The 24,478-nt window shown below is 49.3% G+C and overlaps 2 protein-coding genes across 5 annotated transcripts in view; one reads left to right on the top strand and one right to left on the bottom strand.

Annotated features, from left to right (window-relative positions):
* The window catches only part of AMMECR1 (AMMECR nuclear protein 1), a 148,313-nt gene extending 133,269 nt beyond the window's left edge, over window positions 1-15,044 (top strand). Inside the window, exon 4 of the mRNA XM_034648998.1 lies at window positions 14,788-15,044. Within this exon, the coding sequence (XP_034504889.1) occupies window positions 14,788-14,982 (195 nt within the window). The 3' untranslated portion in view covers window positions 14,983-15,044. The remainder of the gene's footprint in view (window positions 1-14,787) is intronic.
* Window positions 1-24,478, bottom strand: part of TMEM164 (transmembrane protein 164) — a 160,399-nt gene that overhangs the window by 8,997 nt on the left and 126,924 nt on the right. The window lies entirely within an intron of this gene.

The raw sequence follows: 24,478 nt of genomic DNA, 5'->3' as shown, positions 1-24,478 counted from the left end.
TGCCATGGGCACAAGAGCCAGGCCCACAGCACCTGTGAGTCAGAAGGCCCCTGGAGGGCATCGACAATTCCTCTCGGTTAGACATGGAGACACTGAAGGCCGGGAAATGGGTAATGCCACCGCCAAAGTCAGATCAGGGCGCTGGGCCCTCACACGCTGCCAGGCCACTCGCTGCTTGGTGCCCTGTTGCCACTTGTCCAGACCGCCACCACACCAAGTCGAATGGTCTCTTTCCTTGTCTGTCTACCCGTCTAGACCAGAGCGCCCCGGGAAGGGGGGGACCCTGTCGGATGCGTTTCTGTGTCCCTAGCGTCTGGCACAGCGCTTGGTGTGCGAGAAGACACTGAGCTGCGCACTTACACTTTGCGCACCTTCCTGTCTGCAGAATGAATGGGAATCGGGCACCGTGTTGTCCGCCTGGCTGCTGGGGAGACTGCGGGGAAGAGGGGACCTGGAGGACCAGCAGGTGCTCAGGCTCCGGCTCATGCCTCTCGAGTCCCACCTCTCAAGTCCCAAGCTACTTCCCTCCATCCTCTGCTTGGCTCCCCCTACTGGCAGCTGGGCAGCAGTGACGGGTCCTGTAGGCCAGGTGGCCACCGCAGGAAAGGGTGTGGGGCGACCAGGAGGTCCTCAGCCTCGAGGTAGCTCAGCCACAGACCTGGGGAAAGCCGGGATGAGGCCCGGACCGCTGGGCAGCCCTTCTCCTCATCGCGCTCCTCCCCTGCCCCACAGTCCCTGCCCAACGCTATGGGGGAGAGGCACATTCAGACAGGGCCCGGGGTCCACGTTCTCACTGCCCCTTGCCCCAACCCCCACTTTACTACCATCCACTTTGGGTTGCCCCATCCGCCCCACACCAGGATGTCAGTTCTATGAATGAGGGGCCATTTCGGAATCCCCCCTTTACCTGCAGCACCTGGTACACAGTGGGCACTCCAAAACTCACGAGGGTGTGAGCGAACGACCGGCACAGGCCTTCCAGAGAATCATCAACCTCTATCAAACCCTTTGGCTCAGCAATCCTACTTTGAGGACTTCCGCTGAATACCTAAAGAACCCAACAGACTACCCTTATTTGCACAAAGATATTTACACCTGTGCCACCTGTAACACCGAGGACCTGGAAACAAACCAAATGGGGAGATAAGGTGAACTCTGGCACCTCGATATTGTGCAACCGCCATTCAAGTGACAACCAAACCATGAGCGTGTGTGAAACAGTCCGTGGCTGGTCATGGCAAGTGTCAAAGTTGGAACACCAAGCAACATGTCAGGGATGGAAAACAGAGCCTAATGGTTTAACACACAGGGCTTGGGGGCAGACAGCCACGGGTGTGACTCCCGCCTCTGCCACTGCCTAGGGGGGGACCTGGGGCAGATCGTGCTGCCCCCTCAGACCATTTCCTGTGTGAAGACTGGAGGTAACATCCACCTCTCGGGGCTGCCGAGTAGAATAAGAGATACAGAAAAGTAAATAGAGCAGCTTGCCTGGCACACAGCAGGCGGCTGCTATTTTTATCATGGCAAAACCACAGCCATCCAAAATCTCCAAAAGGACTGGGAGAAGCCAGAGAACTTTGCAAAGAAGTGATCTTCTCTGGAAAGATGGGGGGAGGCTTTCCACTGCCTTTTCACTGTTGTTGGTTCTTTTCATTGTACAGATAATCAAAGATTCAATTTCTCTGAAACTAAAAAACAACAAAAAAACCCCAGAAAAGCAAGCAAGCACTCTGAGAATAAATGATCCACTCTACATAGATGTACGCAAATTGTATGCAAATGCGCATCATTCCTTTTTCTCCCCATATACCTGAATGTGGCCCTTGGGATAATCCAAGTGAAAAACCAGTCTTCTTCTAAAGGAAAAGAGAAACTTAAGCACTTTCGGAAAAATTAAACACATAAAACTTTTTTTTTCTACTTTAAGAAAGAAATGTGACATTTTCTGCTAGTGTCGTATATCCCAGGAGGATAGAAGCATTTCATCTCTAAAGGTGGGGGGATCCAAGATAACAGCTTTTTCTGAAATCGATTTCTGCCAGAAGGAAGCGTCATGCGTGCCGGGAAAGAAGTCACCTGCACCACCAGCAGCAGCAAAGACAGATCCCCAGAGGCCTCCCAGGGGCCCTCTCTCCTGTCCTATGGTCCCACCCAGGAAGGACTTACACCAACCAGATGAGGCTGGGCAGGGTGGCGCCCACTTCCCTGGTCTTTGTCCTGCTCCCTTCGACTCATTCACTTCATCCGACACTGGGCACAAGACCCCATGCTAGGCAGTGGCGATAAGGGGGCAAAGATGCTCCTCGCCCCTGACGACTGCCCGGCACTTACGAGCGAACAATGGTTGGGGTGGGGGGCGGCGGCTGGGTGGCTCAGTCGGTTATCCGTCCAACTCTTGATTTCGGCTCAGGTCTTGATCTCAGGGGATCAAGCCCCACATTGGGCTCCACGTGCTTATCCCTCTCCCTCTGCCCCTCCCCCCACTCATGCTCTCTCTCGCTCTCTCTCTCAAATAGATTTAAAAAATCTTTTAAAAAATAAAAGGCTGAACCATGAGGTGGTATCATCAGGTAAGCGCAGTAAGTCGGGGACACAGAGGAAGGGTAGCTGGAGATGACAGCTGAGGTGGGTTCTGAAGAAGCACAAGAGGGGCGCCTCCCAAGTCTATGACTTCAGTAACTGAGCTGAGTTAGGGGAGAGAGGAGTTCAGTGGGGAGCGTGCTGACACTGAATGCCTACGGGGTGTCTATGGGGAGAGCTCAGGAGAGAAATGGCCTGGACTGAGCTTGGAGTGTAGAGATCAACAAGGAAGACTCCATGGAATGAGATTAAAGCACTGATCGTTGCCAGGAGAGGACCCCCTGCCCAAGAAGACAGGATCGAAGACAAGATGAGCCCGCCATCCACATGCAACAATTTACACGTAAAGGAATTATGTCCCGCTGTCAACGAAAATTCCACTGGGAGCACACTTGTCTATAGAGGTAGAGACCAATACTGCCCCTGGCTTTGGCGACATGCTGGCCACATACTCTCGGCTATAGCGATTTCAGGAAAAGAGTGGTGCAGGAGCTAGGTGGTAAAACCTGAAGAGAAGTTTTTTTCAGGAGTACAAGGAAGGGAATTCCAGGGAAAGGGAACAGAATATGCAAAGTCACAGAGAAATCATTACCCAAATTCCCAATATTTCAGTCACTTCTCTGAACATCCCCTTCATGCTTTTGCTCTCACCCACCCTACCTCTGCCCATGAGGAGCCTGCTTCCCCTCTGGCCTTTGAAAGGAGTCTCACTGGTTTTTCTCCTTTGGCCCACGTATGCAGAATAGGTAACTTCTTTCTTTGCATTGCTGTTCCCAGACCACTGGCCCCCTTCCTCCCTAAAACCCTCCCACCACCATCCCGTACCACCCCACTACTCTTCCCTTTTGTGGCTGTCTACAGACATACGGGTCGTGGCCCTCAACGTCCCTTGAGAATGTTAGTACCTGGCTTGGTACCACTCTCTCCAAAACCATCCCTGTCCTATTTCTTGAGGATTTCAACATATGCCTGGATGAACCTTCTAGTATCCCGGTCTCTCAGTTCTCTCCTCAGTGACCTTGTCCTCTATGGCGCCTCAGCCACTCACTCCCATGGTCATGCCTGAGACCTCAGAATTGTGAATATCTGCCCCCATAGGTCATATATTCCCTCTTCAACTACCACTTCTCTCTTTCCAGCTTACACTCTCACCCTGACCCCGACACTTTGGCCCAGCTGGAATCTGTGATTGGTAAGTCCCACCATCTTCCTGCTGTGCCTCACGCTCCTGCTTCCCTCCTTAGAGTCCATGGCCCGTCATTCTAAGGCCTCTGGCATACACCTTTGGCTCCACGGTGCCTCTCATGATCGTACTCATCTTGGGGAAAAAAAAAACCCCACAAACCAGCCCTGGTTAATTTCAATCTGCTCCTCTTCCTTGCTTGCACCCACACAGCTGAATGTGTCTGGAGAAAAACAACAGTGCTGACTGTTCTCACTTCAAATTCGTGATCGCAGACCTCAAGTGCATTCTTCACGTTGCCAGGCAATCACACTACATCTCCCCTGTCCATTCACTCTCTCAGGCAACAACTTACTATGGTCTCCTTTCTTCCCAAACCTCCAATAGTTCTATCCCATCCTCACTCTCAGACGATGACCTTGCTTCCTACTTCACTGAGAAAGAGAGGGTCAGGCAAAAAAACTTTCAAAGCTGGGACACCTGGGTGACTCAGTTGGTTAGGTGTCTGCCTGTGGCTCAGGTCATGATCCTGGAGTCCCAGGATTGAGGCCCGCATCAGGCTCCCTGCTCAACAGTAAGTCTGCTTCTCCCTCTGCCCCTCCTCAGGCTCGTGTTCTCTCTGTCTCACTCTGTCTCTCAAATAAATAAAATCTTTAAAAGAAAATTTCAAAGCTCTCATCATTGCCTCTAACCACGTACGTGCATCAGCGGCCGATGCGCTCTGCCTTCACCCCCGTTACCATGATGACCTGCTCAGGACCCCAGCCAAGGCCAGCCTTCCCCTTTGTATCCAGATCCTGTCCCCTTTCAGCTACTCAGTATCGCTCCAGCCACTGCAAACACCTGACCTCGCTTCTCCCTCAATCCTCGGTCCCTGTTGAACAAAACTCCTTGAATGATTTCTATATGCTTGGCTCATCCAATATGGTAGCTCCTGGCCACGTGTGGATACTAAGCCCTTGAGAGGTGGCTAGTGTGATTGACATGAGCTGTTGGTGTAACATACACACTGGATTTCAAAGGATGTAAAATATCCCGGTAATAATTTTGTGCTGGTTACACTGGAATGAGAATGTTTTAGATAGACTGGGTTAAATACGACAGAAAAGATGTTATTAAAATTAATGACACCAGTTTCTTTTACCTTTTCTGAGTGTGGCTACTAGAACATTAGAAATTACATTCATGACTCAAATCTTTTTTTTTTTTTTTGACACTACGTGTCCACACTCCCTGTCCACAATTCCTCTCCTCCCATTCTCTCTTAACCTGCTCTAATTCGGCTTCTGCTCCTACCTCCCCCCTCCACCCACTCCACCAAACACAGCTCCCCGCAGCGTCACAAATAACCTTTCCACTGCAGAATCCAATGGTCAATTCTCAGGCTTCATCTTACATACCTTTCTGTTCTGGAAGCATTCTTCAGCTGGCTTCCGGGATACTGCTCTCTCTTCGTTCTCCTCCTGCTCCACAGCCTGCTTCTTCTCCATCCCCTCTAGCGGCTCCTCCCCTTCTCCCTGACCTCTAAACGATGGAGGGTCAGGCTGCAGAATTCAGAGGTTTTCTCCTCCCTATACACTTTCATTCTCTGGGCAGTTTCAACCAGTCTCATGGCTTGAATACAATCTATGTGCTGATGACTCCAACGTGCACATCTCAGCCTGGACCTCTGCCTGGAACTCCAGGCTCACACATCTCGTAGCCTGCTCAATATCTGCACTGGGATACCTAAACAGGGATCTCACATTCCTTTTTTTTTCCTGAGATTTTATTTATTTATTTTACGAGAGAGGGGGAACACAAGCAGGGGGAGTGGGAGAGGAAGAAGCAGACTCCCAGCGGAGGAGCCTGATGTGGGGCTCGATCCCAGAACGCCGGGATCACGCCCTGAGCCAAAGGCAGACGCTTAACGACTGTGCCACCCAGGTGCGCCGAAGGGATCTCACATTCCTAAACCCGACTTCGGACTGTGGCTTCTATGGTAGATGATCACTGTACTGGCTCCCCAGAAGTCATGCCTTCCCAGTAACCACACCCCTATGTATTCCTCTCCCACGCCGATCGGGCCACATGGCCCACGAGGCTGTCACGCAACTTGCTTTGACCCACGGGACATCATCACAAAAGATGCCATTGGAGGCTTGATAAGCACGTGTGCCCTCTTGGAATGTTGCCCTGAGACCGCCACGCCACGAAAGGCCTTGTGGATAGACAGGCCCAGCTATCCCAACTGCTCCAGGTGAGCCCAGGCAGGAGCAGTAGAAAACTATCTTAGTCAGCAAGGGCCTCCATAACAAAATACCATAGATAGGGTGGCTTTAAACAACAGACATTTCTTTTTTCACAGTTCTGAAAGCTATAAAGTGTTAAGATCAAGTGTGCAGGCAGACTCGTGTCTGGGGAGAGCCCACTTCCTGACTCACAGGACAGCCATCTTTTTGCTGTGGCCTCACAAGGCGGCAGGGGCTAGGGAGGTCTCTGGCCTCTTCTAAGAGCGCCAATCCCATTCATGAGGGCCCCACCCTCATAACCTAATGGAACCTAATTACCTCCCAAAGGCTCTATGTCCAAATACAATCACATTGAGAGCTAGGATTTCAACATAAGAATTTGCGGGGGCAGGGGCACAAACATTTGGTCCATAACAACGAATGACCCAGTCAACCCACAGTTGTGAAAAATAGGACATCGCTGGGGTTTTTTGGGGTACCTCTTAATCCCCTTCACCAATTTTGCCCATCTCCCCGAAGCCCCTTCCCTCTGGCAACCACCAGTCTGCTCTCTGTATCTAGGGGTCTGTTTCTGTTTTTGTTTGTTTGTTCATCTGTTTTGTTTTTCAGATTCTATATATAAATGAAATCATAAGGTATTTGTCTTTTTTTTTTTTTGGCTTACTTCACTTAGCAAAATACCCTTAGGTCCATCCGTGCTGTCACAAATGGCAAGGTCTCCTTTTGTTATGGCCGAGTAATATCCTACTCTGTGTGTGTGTGTGTGTGTGTGTGTGTGTGTGTGTGTGTGTGTGTGTGTACCACATCTTCTTTATCTATTCATCTACTGATGGACACTCGGGTCACTTCCATACCTCGGCTATTGTCAACAATGCCGCAATAAACAGAGGAGTGCATAGATCTTTTCCAATTAGTGTTTGCAGTTTCCTTGGATAGATACCCAGTAGCGGAATTACTGGGTTGTACGGTATTTTTATTTTTAATGTTTTGAGGAACCCCCATACTGTTTTCCACAGTGGCTGCACCAGCTTGCATTCCCACCAGCAGTGCAGAAGGGTGACCTTTTCTCCACATCCTCGCCAACACTTGCTGTTTCTTGCCTTTTTGATACTAGCCATTCTGACAGGGGCGAGGTGGTATCTCACTGTGGTTTAGATTTGCATTTCCCTGATGATGTGTGACACTGAGCACCGCTTCATGTGTCTGTTGGCCATCTGTATGTTTTTTTTTGGAAAAAAATGTCTATTTAGGTCTTCTGCCCATTTTTAATTGGATTATTCAGTCTTTTGGTGTTCAGCGGTGTAAGTCTTCATACATCTTGGATACTAACCCCTTAGCAGATCTATCATTTGCAAATTCCTGCTCCCATTCAATAGGTTGCCCTCAGTATGCAGTAGCTTTTTAGTTTGGTGTAGTCCAATGATAAGTCATTGCTTTAAGCCACTACATTTCGGGATGTTTGTTACTTCCACCCCTAGCCACCGCCAACCCCCCAAAACAGTAAACAAGCACAAATCCCTCCTCCTAGTCTTCCTGATCTCAAAGAATGGTCTTCCATCTAAGTTACTCGGGTCATAAACCTCCGAGAGTCATCCTTGACCCCTCCTTCTCTCACACCCTACATCTGACCCATCAGCAAATCCTCCTGGCTGCATCTTCAGCATGTATCCAGAATCCAACGACCCTTCTCTGGCTCTCCTGTCAGTACCCCAGCCACTCGCATCTCCGGCTTGAGTTATCACACACATCACTTACAGGTCTCCCTGCTTTTATCCCTGTGCCCCTGCGGTCTAATTTCAGCATAGCAACTGGGTGACCCCTTCAAACTTTCATTTGGATCATGTGAGTCCACAGCACAAAACCCTCCAACGGCTGCCCACCTCCCTAAGACTAAAATGCCAAGTCCTTCCTACTATGGTCTGTGAGGCCTTCATATATGATCTGCCCCTCATCTATAGCACTTCTCTGACCTCATCTCCTACAACGTATCCCCTTCCTTCACATGGCTCTGGACACACTGACCCACCTGCTGTTGCTGGAATATTCTAGAAATACTCCTATGTCAGGGCCTATACACTTCTTTGCTCTTCTTGGCATATTCCTCCTCCAGGTATCCAATGGCTCAGTCCCTCACCTACAAGCCTTCACTCAAATGTCACATTCTCAGTGAGACCTTCCCTTTAAATGAGGCTACTGCATTTAAAACTGCAGCTTCCCCAACCATTCAGCATCCCTGTACCCTTTACTCTGCTTTACCTCTTCCTCTCTGGCACTTAACGTTATCTGACTTACTATATGCTTCACTTGTTTCTTTACTGTCTCCTTCCACAACAATGTAAACTCCGTGAAAACAAGGATATGTATGTTTTGCTCACTGCTTTATCCCCAGCAAGTGCCTGACACAAAGTAGGGGTTCGATAAAGATCTGCAGAAAGAATGAAGTGAGCAGCCCAGTATGTTCGAGAACTTTCTGCAGTTCAGTATCATTGGACTATCATGTAGGAGAGCGGGAAAAACAGAAGATGGGAGCAGGGTTGTGAAGAACTCTGTTTGCCACGTGAGAGATTTTGGACTTTACAAATCACCTTGAGATCTTGGTCAAGGGTAGGTTCCAAACATCTGGGATGGGGACTTCGAGTCTGCATTTCTAACTGGCTCCCAGGTGCTGCTGAAGCAAGGGGCAGAGCTTGCAGTCTGGCTGCTGACCAAAGTAGAGCGAGGCCAGAGGCAGGGACACCAGTGTTGAGGCTGCTGCAACTGAACAAGTCAGGGATGATGCCATCTGAACTAAAGGAGGAGTACAGGGAGTGGATCTGAGAAATGACCAGGAGGTCAAATTGACAGCATCTGGTCACTGACTGGATGTGGAGGAAAAGAGGAGTGAAGCTCCAACGATTATCTGCAGATTTCTGGCCCAGGTGATGAGTGGATGGTGGTACCACTCAGTGGGATGGAGAATGTGAGAGAAGGTGTGGGTTTAGGAACAGGGAAGAGAATGACTAGTTTAGTTCCTAACAAAAATGGTATCCTGAAGCTTTGTGCCCTCTCCATGAGATGCCTCCATTTTGAGCTCCTGCAAGACTTTGCCACCGAGGGCATGACCCCAAGATGACCACGGATATGGTATTTCCCATTCTTGCCATTGAGCGCAGGTCCAAGTCAAGCTCCCCTTCATTCAGGCATCTGACCAAATGAACTGTGCCTTCTAGTCCGTCCAACGTACAAGAGGCTGCCCCGAGGCAGATGTCCATGTGGAAGGTCCATCTTGTCGACCTCCTATCCTGAGGGGCTGGAGAGCCCACTCAGGTCAGGCTTCACCCTCAAAGTGCCTAAGTGGGGGCTGACTGGGCCATGCAGCCTCTGGCTAAGGCAACTTATAGACCCCCCTTCATCTCTGAGGATCCCAGCCAGCCCTCTGCCAACAGCCCATGGAGTGAGGGCCCTGAGTGGCAAAGAATCCAACAGGTGGACCCGGCCTAGCTCAGCAATGGAGTCCAGAGACCCAGGTCCCAGCACCCGCTCCCATCCATGTGTGGATCGAAACCCCTCTAAGCAGCACTGTCCCGCTTGCGGGGAAGTTTCCAGCCCTCTTTACCTTCCAGGAGTGCTGGAGGAATAGAAAAGCCAAAGGACCACAGAGATACTCTACAGAAAAGTGGTATTGAAACCCCTAACACGCCATGGTGCCTCACACGCATTATGCGGTTAGTGTCAGCAAGTGGGGGGCGACTCTTGGATCATCAAGGCAATGAGGCCTAACCTTCAGCCTGTGTCAGCATCCCTGACTTCAGCTGGCATCGGAACTCCCTTGGAGGGCTTGGCACAAGGGAACTTTTGGGGTGCCACCCCAGTGTTTCTGATTCAGGGGGCCTGGGGTGGGACCTAGAGTCAGGAACCCAAGAATTTGTATTCCTAATAAGTTCCCCAGCTAGGCGGCTGCTACTGCTGGTCCGAGGACTACCCTGTGAGAACCCTTGTCCTTGAGAGCGTGTAGAAAATGCAGATGCCTGGGCCCTGCCCCAGAGACCTGAATCCAGGAGAGGGACCCCAATCTGGCCCCATGTGAGAAGCAGTGCCTCCTGGAAGCGGCTACAATGACAGTGGGAAGGACTTGACTTAATCCTCTGCTCCTACAAAGCACGCCTGTGCCCCAATTCCTGCCTCTTCCATGGGGAAAATCCCACGGTCGTTGCAAACTCTCCAATCCAACCACCGGCACAAGCCTCAGCCGTTGGCCAGTTTTTCAAATTCCCCAGCTCTTCCCTCACCCCACGGACCCTGCAGAAGCTTTCAGAATCTGCCCGCGCCCCCCTAGCCTTCCCCCGGCCCTTCGCTTGGCCCGCAAAGCGGAAGTGGGAAGCCAGACAAAGAGAATGTTCCCAGAACCCTAAGGCTAGTTAGACAAGAGGGGGGGATGAGCTAATGGGCGGGGTGGGGAAGAAACAGGCAGGCTGAGGTCAGTATGACCTTGAGGCCAGTTTTCAATTTTTAAGCCATCACTGGCCACAGTATTCTCGTTTTAACTGTCCTAGAAACTAGCACACTGGCTGTGTCCCAACCCTCACCCTCCAGGAGGTTAAGTTTTTAAAGCTTATCTCCAGAGACATGTGGTTTGCCTGCATCAACTTGGGGTTCTTACACCCCAGTTTCCTGAAATGTTCCCAAAGGACATCTGATTTGCCCGTGCTTCAAAACACCTTCCTTAACCTGTGTTAAGCCTCAAGTCCCAGCTCCCCAATTCTGAAACGAGAGCTCCCTCTAGTGAAGTAGAAAGGGGTTTCCAAGTAGCCTCAAGGCAGGGCTTCTTCACCCTCCAGGAGCCCCTCCGAGAGCCCCCCCCCCCCGCCGCCGCACAGATCCCCCTGACAACATAGGACACTAGTGAACCCCTCCCCCGAACAGGGTTTTAAATGCATAAAAGGCAAAGCGCTACAGGAGAAGCCAGCGACGTTAAAACGGAGTTACCAAGTTAGGAAAAATAGGTCTGTAGCACAGTCCTTGCGCGTTTCTGTACTAACGCCTTTAATGAGCTCTAGCAGTGAGTCGAACCGCTACCGTGATTTCAAGGCAGTGGTGAGCATCAATGTCTCCCACCCAAGTTAATGGACCTGTTAATTCCTATTCGTGGACCCCATGTTAAGAACCCCTGCCTGACTAAAACCACCATACCCACCCAACCAAAACAACCAGCGGGAATGAAGAAAAAGAGAGGGAGTTTCCAGAGTAGGGAACTGGGTCACCAGCCCCACGGGTCCTGACCCCACCATCAGGAAATCCTTCCCTACCTGCCACCCCCGCGCAGCATGACCCTGGGACCTCTTCACCCTACAGAGCCCTGGCTCTCCCCCAGGACCCTGCTTCTCCCTTGGGCTGCTCTGAACGGAGGCTCTTTGTCCTCCTGTGCTCACAGCAAGCTCGCGTGGGCAGAAGGGGGGCTGAAGATCCCCCTCCTGTTACTGCTTCTGGATGCTTACTCTTGTCTCCTTCTTGAAAGCTTCACCTTCTCTCTGTCACTACGGTCGTCCCCCCACCCCGTCCGTGCCCCCCACCCCCGTCCTCCAGGTCACTATCAGACTCCTCCCACAGCAGTCCCACTGAGCTTACAGTCTCCGGCTTTACATCAGGTCTTTTCCTGCCAACACTGCTCTGGGTGACTTCACCACCCGCTCGGGGGCCACTTCTAACACCATAACCTCCCAGCCTCTTGAACCTCTTCAACTCCACACATCTGCACCTCCATGCCACCTTCCTACCCACAACCAGCTTCAGGGAGCACCCCCAGCCAGCCCGCCTCAGTTCTATTTCTCTGACCACAGCCTCCTGTGGTTTCAGCTTCCATATCCTCATTTCCACCAGGCACGAGCCCGCACACCTCCTGGTGACCTCTGATCCCTAGATTCCTACCCACCCCCACCTCCCATGGACCTCTGCCTCGTTCTTCCTTCCATACCATTCAGCCCCCTCAACTCCCAGGTGGGCAGAGGGCCCTCTTCATCCCTGCCGCTCCACACTTCTCCCTACCCCCTCAGTAGCTCATCCCCGAGGGGTGGCCTGCTAAGGACGAGACCTGAAGAAACGGCTAGGACCACATTTTAGGAGACTGGTAGGCAGAGTCATGGTCCCTTAGCAAACAGAAACCATGCGGAGAGCAACTTTACATAGTGGGAACTAAGCGATAGGCACGATTCCTATTTTACAGATGAAAACACTGAAGCACAGAGAAGTTAAGGAACTTCGTCAAGGTCACACAGCTAGTAAGCGACAGAACCGGGATTTGAAAGCAGGTTGGTCCTGCTCCGTCACGGGTGGCACGCACTTTTCATCAGGCACATCTCAGAACCATCTCATCTGTTGGCGGGCAGCCAGGCCTGTTCAAATTTCCGGTCGAGCTCCTCTGTTCCTCTGACTGGGTGGGAAAGAGGTTCAGGCCCGGTGTACAGATCTGGCGATATCAGATGGTCAGGGTCCGGACCAAAGCTGCCAGCTCCAGCCCCACCCGTGCTGGAGGCGCTGGGTCGGCCTGCGCAGCTAATAATCAAGTAAGCACCCTGTTTCCCATTCTGTTATTGTTCCTTGGGTGACCTGCCCTTGGCTGGAAACTCGAAAAGAGGAACGTGGGTGACAGTGTTACCAAAACTCTGTCCCAAGCCCCACACTCCCCTCGCTTTCTGGGTCTTCAACACCACTGACCCTACTCACAAAGCCCCACCCTTGGATGGATGCCTCAAGCAGGTGTTCCACCCCTGCACGCAGGCTGCTGAGCTCTCCCGGAGAAAATGGGGTGACTGTACATACCAGAAAACTGCAAGGAAATCTGTTTCAGGAGGGCCCCTTCTGCGCTCCTCAATGACCTTCGAGCTACACTGTAGGATAACAGCTACAGCTACTAAAGACCTGAATGGGAGAAGATATTTGCAAATGATACTACAGATAAAAGGATGGTATCCAAGATCTACAAAGAACTTCTCAAACTCAATACGCGAGAAACAAATAAACAAATCATAAAATGGGCAGAAGATATGAACAGACACTTTTCTAATGAAGACATACAAATGGCTAACAGACACATGAAAAAATGTTCAAAATCATTAGCCATCAGGGAAATTCAAATCAAAACCACATGAAGATACCACCTTACGCCAGTTAGAATAGCAAAAATTGACAAGGCAAGAAACAGCAATTGCTGGAGAGGATGTGGAGAAAGGGGATCCCTCCTACATTGTTGGTGGGAATGCAAGTTGGTACAGCCACTCTGGAAAACAGTGTGGAGGTCCCTTAAAAAGTTAAAAATTGAGGGGCGCCAGGGTGGCACAGCGGTTAAGCGTCTGCCTTCGGCTCAGGGCATGATCCCAGCATTATGGGATCGAGCCCCATATCAGGCTCCTCCGCTGGGAGACTGCTTCTTCCTCTCCCACTCCCCCTGCTTGTGTTCCCTCTCTCACTCACTGTCTCTATCTCTGTCAAATAAATAAATAAAATCTTTAAAAAAAAAAGTTAAAAATTGAGTTACCCTATGACCCAGCCATTGCACTACTGGGTATTTACCCCAAAGATACAGACGTAGTGAAGAGAAGGGCCATATGCACCCCAATGTTCATAGCAGCATTGTCCACAATAGCTAAATCGTGGTAGGAACCAAGATGCTCTTCAACAGATGACTGGATTAAGAAGCTGTGGTCCATATATACAATGGAATATTACTCAGCTATCAGAAAGAACGAATTCTCAACATTTGCTGCAACATGGACGGCACTGGAGGAGATAATGCTAAGTGAAATAAGTCAAGCAGAGAAAGGCAATTATCATATGATTTCTCTCATCTATGGAACATAAGAACTAGGAAGATCGGTAGGGGAAGAAAGGGATAAAGAAAGCGGGGGTAATCAGAAGGGGGAATGAAGCATGAGAGACTATGGACTCTTAAGAAACAAACTGAGGGCTTCAGAGGGGAGGGGGGTGGAGGAATGGGATAGGCTGGTGATGAGTAGTAAGGAGGGCACGTATTGCATGGTGCTGGGTGTTATACGCAACTAATGAATCATCGAACTTTACATCAAAAACCAGGGATGTACTGTATGGTGACTAACATAACAAGACCTGCAGTCATTTCCATTTCAATGCAAAGTCATTTAACTGAAATCAAGCAAAAAAACAAAAAAACAAAACAAAAAACAAAAAACCTTCCTCCATCGGAGTTCCTGAGTTTGCACTAGCCCCGTGTGCTCTGCTCAGGAACCACACAGAGCGAGCCGCTACCATACTGAGCAGAGCCCATGTAGACCATTTCCACCATCCCGGAGAATCCTATGGGACAGCGCCCAGTATAGACGCAGCTCTTTCTCCCACCTCCCGCCACACTCACTCCGCTTGTCAGGACCCATCTCCATCCACTGCAAAGCCCCTTCCTTCTCAGCAGTTCCTCCCCTCCCCTGCCTCCCCAGTACCTTCGAAATACTCCCTCTCACTACTGGCCTTCATCCCAGCGCCTGAAGGTGCCTAGCCTTGGGCAGAGAGGAAAGGGGAGGAGGGGGAAAGGAAAGGCAGGGAAAAGGTGGGGGGCAGGAGCCCTCCATTAGCTCTGCAACACCCTTAACCCCTCCTTCCTTACCCTTCTCTTTCCCTCCCATCCCCACTTCTCCAACAGCCTCACTTTGCCAGAACTCTCTGAACCGACGTGGTGCTCCTGGTCACTACGATTTTGCTAAACCTCTCTCCTGCCTCAGCTTCTAGAACAATCGGCTACTCCTTCCTGCAATCTCCTTACACTCCTCTTCTTTTGTCTCCTCTTCACAGGGTGATGCTCCCAGAGGCCTTTTCTCCAAGTACCATTTCTTCCCCACCGGACGTAGCTACCCTGGACCATCTCATTCACTCCCGTGTGTGTGCACCACCTTTATGCCAATGACACGGAAGTCAGCCTCCAGCCCAGACTCCCCTGAATGGCTCCAGAATATTCCATCTGACTACCTCCTGGACATCTCAGCCTGATAGCCTACAAGTGTCTCAAATTCAAGTGTTAAAAAAAAAAATCTTCCTTCCTAAAACATGTTCCTTTCCTTCTATGGCCCTTGTCCATGAGCGGCACCCTATCTCCCCCAGCTACCCACGTGGAAATTCTGGGGCCTCATAGAATTTGCCCTCTCCCTCGATCCCAAAGCATATTAATTATAATAAATACTATCAGTTTAATTATTTAGGATTAATTTAAATTAACATAACAAGGATCTTAATTGTAGATCTGTTCCTGAAAAGACAAACAGATGAGACTACTGCCACCTTGTGGCAAAATGCTGATAAACACTAGGATGAGGCCATTGCAACGCTCAAGGCAAATAGAAAGTATAAAGAGTACGTTCAGGAAAGAGTGCTTTAGGCTGCCTAGGGAAGTCAGACACAGCTCCAGAGTCGGGGGCAGCATCGCTGAGCTAATGTTCAAGAAGGACGTGGAGTTTGCCAGGTTCCATGTAGACAAGCTGTCATGTGTGTGGACACTGTGTTGGGGGCAGGTGGGCCAAATCTATCAGCAGATTTGTTCGCTTAGAAGGTAAAGTAATGGGAGTTGAAATCTCAGCAACGGGAAATGAGGTCAAAGAGATGGATAAGGGTAGAACTGTAACCATCTTGAATGCCACGTAAAGGAGTATGGTCTGCCTCCCAGACAGGATTTTTAAGCAGGTGAGCAAAATCTGATCAGATTTGTTCTTTCCTTAGGTCATTCTGGAGAATGGATGGAGGATAGACCAGGGGAGACATAGGGGGCAATCGGGGCAGAGACATGAGAGAAAACGAAGTAGTCCTGGCAACAGAAGCTCAGAGACTGGACTCGGGCTGAGGGGATGGACACAGAGAGGAAAAGCTGAATCTGCTAGCATTTTGAGAATCTGATCATCTGATTGGCACTGGGGATGAGGCAGAGGAAAGGATCCAGAAAGTTTCTGGCCAGGTTTTTGGCTTTGGCCCTGGGTGGATGGTGGAGCCAGTAATACAGGAAAGAGAAGAGGAGGAAAAAGAGCGGGGTGTGGAACTGAGTAGTCTGGCTGTAGACATGTTTCCTTTGAAGGACCTGTGGTGTTTCTCGAGCCTGCGCTGAGATCTAGGGATGGAGAACACCAGGATCTCTGGGGCAGGCAGAGCAAGGGAACCCAAAGACCACCCGCCAGAGGAGGAGAACCAGGCGACACGGGCGTCATGCAGCCCAAAGGAGAAACAGGCATCTAAGGGATGCCAGCAATGTTAAACCTGCTGATAAACATGCACTCCATAGGTGCAAGGCTCTGTCACTTCAGAATTGAGCAAGAAACAATCCTGACCTCAAGAGTCCACAGTCTCGTTGGAAGACAGATGTGTAATTAACAAGAGGCAGTGTTACGGTGGTTAATAATAAAAGTATGTAACACCAGATGCCAGGCATCGTTCTACATATTTACATATACGAGCTCACTGAACCCTCACGGCACCCTGTGAGGTAGGTACTATTCCTGTCCTCCTTCTACAAATGGGAAAACAGATGCAGAGAGGTTTAAGGCACCAGCCTAAGTGCCAGACTCAGGATTCGAACCCACAATCCATCCGAACTCAGCGACAACATGGAGAAGCAGCGCTGTGTGGTGGTGAAGCTCGCCCGCCTGGTTTCCAGTGCCAGGTGAAGTCTAATGCACGGGCTCCCAACCTTTGTGGTGCCATGGACCCCTTGGGCGGTTTGCCTCCACCCCCCCAGGATAGTGTTTGTTTGGTTGGTTAACGATTTTATCTATTTATTTGACAGAGAGAGAGAGCACAAGCAGGGGAGCAGCAGAGGCAGAGGGAGAAGCAGGCTCCCCGCTGAGCAAGGAGCCCAGTGCGGGGCTCGATCCCAGGACCCTGGGATCATGGCCTGAGCCGAAGACAGACACTTAACCAACTGAGCCACGCAGGCACCCAGTGGGATAAAGTTTTTAAGTAGACAAAATGAAAGACACAGGATTAGAAGAGAAAACAGTAATACTGAAATAGTTATCGAAATACTTTTAAAAAATTAAGGCTTTGAAATGTTCAGGTAATGATGAAGTGCAAAGGGTTTTGTGAAATCCCTACAGCAGCTCTCATTGGAGAACAATTTACATTGACAACAACATCCCAAGTCCTGCTAAAGCAACTGTGGATGGCTGTCTACGATCGGGCACTGAAGGAAACGCTGGACATCAGTTGGAGTTAATGCAAAGGAAGACGTGATTTTTTTTTCTCATCCAAGGTCATGGGCCCCCTAAGTCGCATGGACTTACGAGGATTAAATGGGATCAAGATCAGGCAAGTAAAACACTCAGTGCCCAGTTGGTGGAAAGCACACAATAAACGTCAGATTGTAAGATATGTAAAATGTGCCATGTGTGGCTTCATTCATTCAGCTCCAAAACACCAAGAACAAAAGAACGCTTCCTGTCCTCAGGCAGACAGGCAGACACTTGCAGTACTGTGTGAGAGGGACAGTCACAGAACAGTTCTCCAGGCGGCTGCCTGGAGAAGCTAACTGCCACCAAGGTTGAGTTTTGAAGACAGAATGCATTCCAGGCCACCAAGCTGGCGAAGGGCATTCCTGGTAGAAGTCTTGCCATTTTCAGGGTGCGGAGGCATGGAAGTTGCAAGGGAAATATAGGGGACCCTAAGGATTTTGGTATCCCCCGAGTGTGGGGTACAAGGATGGAAGGAGCATGAAGAGAAGAGGCTGGGGAAAAGGGGTAGGGCCAGGTCACGCTGGGCCTTTTGTGTCCCCTATAAGATGCACTGTGCTGCAGGGACAAGGGGGAGCCACTGGAAGTTTCCAGATAGGGAACTGCTGTGATCCTATTTGGGCTTTCGGCACAGCTTTGGAAGCTACAGGGACAGGTTGCTGGGGGGAGATGAGGAGACTGGAGGTAGGGCAACCACACGGAGTCAGCTGTCATGGTTGCGGTGACAGAGGAGCAAGGCCCAGGCCAAGATAGGAAGAGGGATGGACTAGAGAAAAATTGGGGAGGTCAAAGCAGGAGAACATGGCGATCTCTCTATGCAGCAGCCAGAATGATCCTTCCCACAAGCACACCTGATCGTAGTGGATGGTCTGCTCAACAGTCTTGGGACAAATGAGAAACCATCTGGAATAAAGTTGGATCCTTATCTCACATTGTCTACTGCGATAAATTCCAAGTGGATGAAAGATTAAAGGTTTAAAAGAAAAATGGAACCAGTAACACAGGAGAAAATAGAGGATATACTTTTTGAAGCCTCAGAGTGGAGAAGGACTTCCTAACCATGACTCAAAAATCAGAAGCTATATGGTAAGAGCCAGATAAATTACACAGAAATGTAAACATCTTACCTAAAGAAATCACAGGCAAAGTTAAAAGACGAATGAGAAAACTGGGAAAAATATCCACAGCTCAGATCACAAAGGGTTAACTCCTAATATTTATATACAAATACATAGAAATATACCCAAATCCATATAAATATACAGAAATAAAAATATATATATTATATATAAAGAGCACTTAAGGTTCAATTTCTTAAAGATTTTATTTATTTGAGAGAGAGAGAGCACAAGCAGGGGGAGGGGCAGAGGGAGAGGGAGAGGGAGAAGCAGGCTCCCCCGCTGAACAAGGAGCCCAACATGGGGCTCGATCCCAGGATCCTGAGATCACAGCCCAAGCTGAAGGCAGATGCTTAACCAACTGAGCCACCCAGGCGCCCCTTCTAAGATTCAATTTTGTTAAAAAGGCCAACAACACAAGGGAAAGATGAGCACATGAGAGGAATACAGAGTTCAGGGAAGAGGAAATCGAATACCAATTCGAACATGTAAAAAGATGCTCCCCTTCGCCCAAAGTAAGAGAAATTCAAATTAAATCTGAATTGCTACACCATTATTTTTACCCATCAGATGGGCAAAAATTGAAAAATGCTGGGAACACACTCTTTCGGGGAGGGTCTGTGGAAACAGGCACTCTTACCCACTGCCGGTGGGCGTTTAAATTGATATGACTTTTAGGAATTTGGAAACATCCATCAAAATTATGAACACACATACTCTTTTGATTCAGCAATTTCACTTAGGGGGACTTATCATATTAGATACACTCACCCACATGCAAATCAGCGTGGGTACGAGGCCGTGCAGCACAGTGTTATTGATATTAGCCAAAGATTTGGAACAACCTAAATGTCTACCAACAGGAGACAGAATAAATAAATTATGATGGACTGTCATAGCCTTGTGTTATGTTTAACACCAGGAACCCCAGAGCCATACCAGTGGGTTCAAATGCCGGGTCTCCCCCTTACTAGCAGAGCCTCAGTTTCTTCATCTGTAAAAGGGACGTAACAGCAACCCTGCCTAAGAGGACTGTGGTGGGGATGAAATGAGTTCATGTGTGTGAAGAGCTTGAGGCAAAGCCTGGCACCTCCTAGTGCTCTAGGAAGTGTTGCCATTTCTATTAGGTTGCAGCTTATCATCCACACAGTGGAATTCATGGGCTGCTATACAAAAGAATGAGGAAGCTTCCTATGGCCTTACAGGGAGAGCTGTCTAAAGAAATACTGCTAAAGCAAAACAGCAGCGACAACAAAACAGTTGCGCAGTATGCTATTTTGGGATGTGTGTTTTACCGGGGAAGGAAATAAAATATTTTCTGAATTCACTTATATATGCAAGAAGAAACTCTGGGACAAGATGCAAGATGCAAAAAAAAAACCAAAATGGCGGTTACCTATGGAGTTGTAGGGGGCACCGCAGGGATGGTGGAAAGGGTGGGAAGTGACCTGTTACAGAATAGTTTTCTGTGTTTCAGAGTTTGAACTCTATAAAGGATTTACACAGGTGAAAAATCAACAGGAAAGAAACCTGGTGTTGTACCCCTTCTTAAAACTTTTACTCGCTCTCTACAGTTCTTAGAATAAAGGCCAAATCCCTGACCAGGAAAGAGAAAGCCCTCCATATCTGACCCCTGCCTGCCCTCAGGCAGTGTCATCCATCCTCCCCCTGGCTCTCTGTCCTGCCACAGTGCTGCCCTAAGTGTGGTTTTTGAGGTTATAAGGGTGCATCCCCCCAATCCTACTCTTGCCTACTGAACCCCCTATGTATCCTTCAGACCTCAGCTGAAATGTCACTTCTTCAGGGTACTCTCCCCGTAAACCTCCAAAGTAGGTGTTAGTTTTATTCTTAGCTCTCATTAAAGCATGTTCCTTTCCTTCAGAATACTTACCTCAGTTATAACTATGTATTTATTTGTGTGATTATTTGATTCATACCTGTCTCCTCCCACTACATTATAAACTCTATGAGGGAAGGGGTGGTATCTGGTTTCACTGATCAGGGCATCCCAGTGGCCAGTGTAGAGCCCGGTAGAAAGAAGGTGTGCTTAAATATATTGCTATGGTTTGAATGTCCCTCTAAATTCATCCGGTGACATCCTAACCACCAATGATAGATGGTGTTAGGGGGTGGGGCCTTCGGGAGGTGCTTAGGTCAGAGGGTGGCGCCCCCACAAATGGGATTAGTGCCCTTACAAAAGGGGCCCCAGAGAGCTCCCTTGTCCCGACCACCATGTGAGGATGCAGCAAGAATGGGCTGGCTGGGAAACAGGAAAAGGGTCCTCACAAGAAGGCAACCATGCTGGCGACTTGGTCTCGGACTTCCCAGCCTCTGGAGCTGAGACTAGGAAATTTACATTGTTTAACCTACCCAGTTGGTGGTATTTTGTTATAGCAGCCGGAAGAGAGTAAAACGTATGTGTCAGATGAATGGATAAAATAGATACAGGGGTAGGGGGATGAGTCCTGGGTTCTAGCTGGGGTGACGGGATGATGCCATTGGTCAAGGACCAGAAGGAGAGCAGCAGGGCTGATGGAGGAGATAATGAGTGCAGCACAGACAGGCAGAGTGTGAGGTGTGCTCAGGACTTCAGCTGGAGATGCTGAGTAAACTACAGGAAACACATCTCCCAAGTCTAGGCTGTCGGCAGCAATGCGGCCGCCATGACGGTTGGGACTGGCAGTGAAACTGTGTGAGCACGTGACCACTCGGGGAGCAGCACAGCAAGAGGCAAGCCCAGAACAGAACTCTGGGGAAACGAACACGTCAGGGAGACAGAGGAAAAGAACTCCTGACGGAGGCGTGGGGAGGCATGGTCAGCGAGGCAGGCGAGCCAGGAGTGGGAGAGACTTTGGAAGCCCTCAAGGAGGAGTGATCCATGATGTCCATCATAGCAGAGAGCTCCAGCAGGATAGTCTGCAAGGGACCCATCGGATTTGGTCAGGGAGACATTGTTAGTAACCATCAGCAGTGTTGTTTCTGTGAAGAGGTGGGCGGCATGGGCAGCTATCCCATGGCAATGTTCTGAGGGATGGGAGGTAACTGAGTAGACGGGGTCATCAAATGCAGGCAAGTGCCACCCACAGTTACGTTCTGTTCCCAGGGTGATTTCAGGTGGTAAACAGGTTAACTATTTCATTTTTAATAGCTATGTATTTAAAGTGTATTAAAAATACATCAACAGTGCACTGAATCAATGATTTCACTGAGTACAAACATATTTTTTAAAAACAATATATATATACATATATTGTATATATTCATATTTAAGATTTTTTTAAAGATTTTATTTATTTATTTGTCAGAGAGAGAAGGCGAGAGACAGCACAAGCAGGGGGAGCAGCAGAGGCAGAGGGAGAAGCAGGTTCTCCAGTGAGCAAGGAGCCCGATGCAGAATTCCATCCCAGAACCCTGAGATCATGACCTGAGCCAAGGCAGACACTTAACCCACTGAGCCACCCAGGTGTCCCTTATTTTAAGATTTTTATTTGAGAGAGAGCGGGGGGTGGGGGTCAGAGAGAGAGGGAGAAGCAGACTCCCCACTGAGTTGGGAGCCTGGCACGGAACTCGGTCCCAGGACCCTGAGATCTTGACCTGAGCCAAAGGCAGACATTAACCCACTGAGCCACCCAGGCAACCCCCAAACAAATACATTTGAGGAAAAAGAAAAATCAGTAGATTTAAGGACATATATACATAATAATGCAGATGGCTCTATGGATAAGGCACAAATTGTCATACCCAAAGAACTGAAGTTTAGGAAATCTTGTTTGGCTAATAATCTTTGAAAATGCTTAGCTGTGAAGGGAAGATGAAAAGAGAGTGTAGGGCGGAGAGAAACCTAATTTTTTTTTTTTTTTTTTTGGAATGGGAAGACTTCAACATCCTTCTTGGCTGAAAAGCCAGGAGTGACAAAAAGAGTTGAAAATCCAGGTAAATGAGTGAGTACGGGATGGCACAAAGTTCCAGAGGATGGGAAGGGAGGTGAGAAAACCACAACAGCGCTTCCTCCAAGGTGACAGGGTGGAGTGTAAGGATGGGAGTGGGCGAAGCAGCTTTTAGAGCCGAGGAAAAGAATGGAGGGAATTCTTGGCTGGAAATCTCGGTTTTCTCAGTCCTTGGTTGGGGGGACATCTACTAACAGTGGGGAGGATGGGGAGTTTTTTTTAAATATCTTCTTTTTTTAAGATTTTATTTATTTGTGAGAGAGAGAGCGAGCACAGAGCTGGGGGAGAGGCAGAGGGAGAGGGAGAAGCAGCCTCCCCACTGAGCAGGGAGCCCCAGGTGGGGCTGGATCCCAGGACCCTGGGATCAAGACCCAAGCTGAAGGCAGATGCTTCACTGACTGAGCCACCCAGGCACCCTAAGGACAGGAAGTTTGAGAAGGCTGGTAAAGGTTCAGCGCATGACTTCTCAGGGCAATGTGTAGAAAAGCTGACCAAAGACAGAACACAAGAGCAGCGGTATTGAGAGCACAATTATAACAGACCATGAAATTTCAGTGGGCCCAAATCCGAATGACTTGAGAGATTTCCCCCAGTAGGCCAAGACTGGGCACTGGGACTGGAAGCTGATCCCATGGAAGGACAAGGGGGTGAGGCACTTTTAGGAGCTGGTGAAAGGAATAGTGGGACAAGCCGACTGGGAAGGAGAGGAGGCTGGAAAGAGTAGAGATTCGGGTCACAGAAAGGGATATAGGGGCTATGGATCTCAGATAGAGGAGTTCTGGCGGGGGGCAAGGTCAGTTGGCTGAAGATAAGAGGACAAAGAAGTCACTGCAGTGGAGAAGCCCAAACTCCGAGAAGCTAGAGTGGGATGAGTGGTCTTCACTGGAAACCTCCATGGATGCTGGCCAGGTTGTAATAGAAAAGACTGAGTGCCAAAAGAAAAAAAAAAAGAAAGACAAGACTGAGGGCCAGGGGCCAAAAGCATCTAGGAATATGGGGAAGGTGGCCGAGAGTGGTAGTAGTGATGAAAAGAAAAGGTGGAGGGAATGGTAAAGGAGAAAGCATTTTCATCAAAGGGAGAGATGAAATGTTGGTCTGAAAACACAGTGGGGGCCACGACAGCCTAGGGGGCTGAGCAGGGAGAGCAGCGTCCCTCAGAGGGAGCTTCAGGCAAGAGATAGGACTTGGTGTTCTATGAAAAGCTGGTTATGTCGGTTGGGATGGGGTTCTAAAAAATATATGGTTGACCCTTGAACAATACAGAGTTGAACTGCACGGGTGGTCCACTTCGATGCGAATTTTTTTCTGACAAATACAGAAGAGTACCATAAATGTGTTTTCTCTTCCTTATGATTTTCTTCAGAACATTTTCTTTTCTCCAGCTTCTTTTAGACAGTACATACTACATAGAGCATACAAACTAGGTGCTAATCAACTTTCTCTTCCCGGTGAGGCTGCTGGTCAAGAGGAGGCCATTAGGATTTAAGTTTGGGGGGGAGTCAAAAGTTTTGCACAGGTATTAGGCTGTGCGGGGGGGGGGGCATAACCCTAACCTGCACATTGTTCAAGGATCAACTGTAGTTCCAGAGAGCCAAAGGCAAGAAGCTAGGAGGAGAGGAAACAAATTAAAAGGCAGGAGGAAGAAAAGAACAGTGGGGGGAAATGGGATGTCCTGTTTCCTACAGCGGTGCCAAAGGACCGCCGAAACGGAAGGATGGGATCCGGCTGAGCACCACCCAGCCACCTCCAAGCCACAGAAAGCAGCGGGACCTTGCCTTTCAGGAAAACAGGGCTCCTGGCCGTGGGAGGTATCTACAGGACAGCTGTCTTGCCTTGGGAAGAAGATACTCCAAAGTCAGTTATTTCTGGAAAATTACAAGACTTCTAGGAAAGAGAATCCCCCAACCCCTCAGCTGTTTCGGTTTACAGGGAATCATAACCCCCCCCCGACTCACTGCAGATCAATTCACCCTCTGCAAGGCCCAGGTCCAAGGCTCGAGACCAAATGTGAAACCAGCCTTAGGAAATCTAGCCTTTTCTCTAAGTGTGCATAATTTCCCCCAAGCGAACAGCAGATGACAGCAAAGAGCAAGAAACGAAGCGGAGGCTTCGCAAGAGCCCAGAAACGGTGACAAATAACTCAGATTATGTTCAGCCAGTGCCCTCTGTCCACTTACCCCGCTGTATTACAAGTATAACACTCTCTTCTGGC

This window comes from Ailuropoda melanoleuca, chromosome X (assembly GCF_002007445.2).
Source record: "Ailuropoda melanoleuca isolate Jingjing chromosome X, ASM200744v2, whole genome shotgun sequence".
In the NCBI taxonomy this organism is placed as follows: domain Eukaryota; kingdom Metazoa; phylum Chordata; class Mammalia; order Carnivora; family Ursidae; genus Ailuropoda; species Ailuropoda melanoleuca.
Note: the sequence above shows the minus strand (reverse complement) of the source record. Positions and strands in the feature narration are given on the sequence as shown.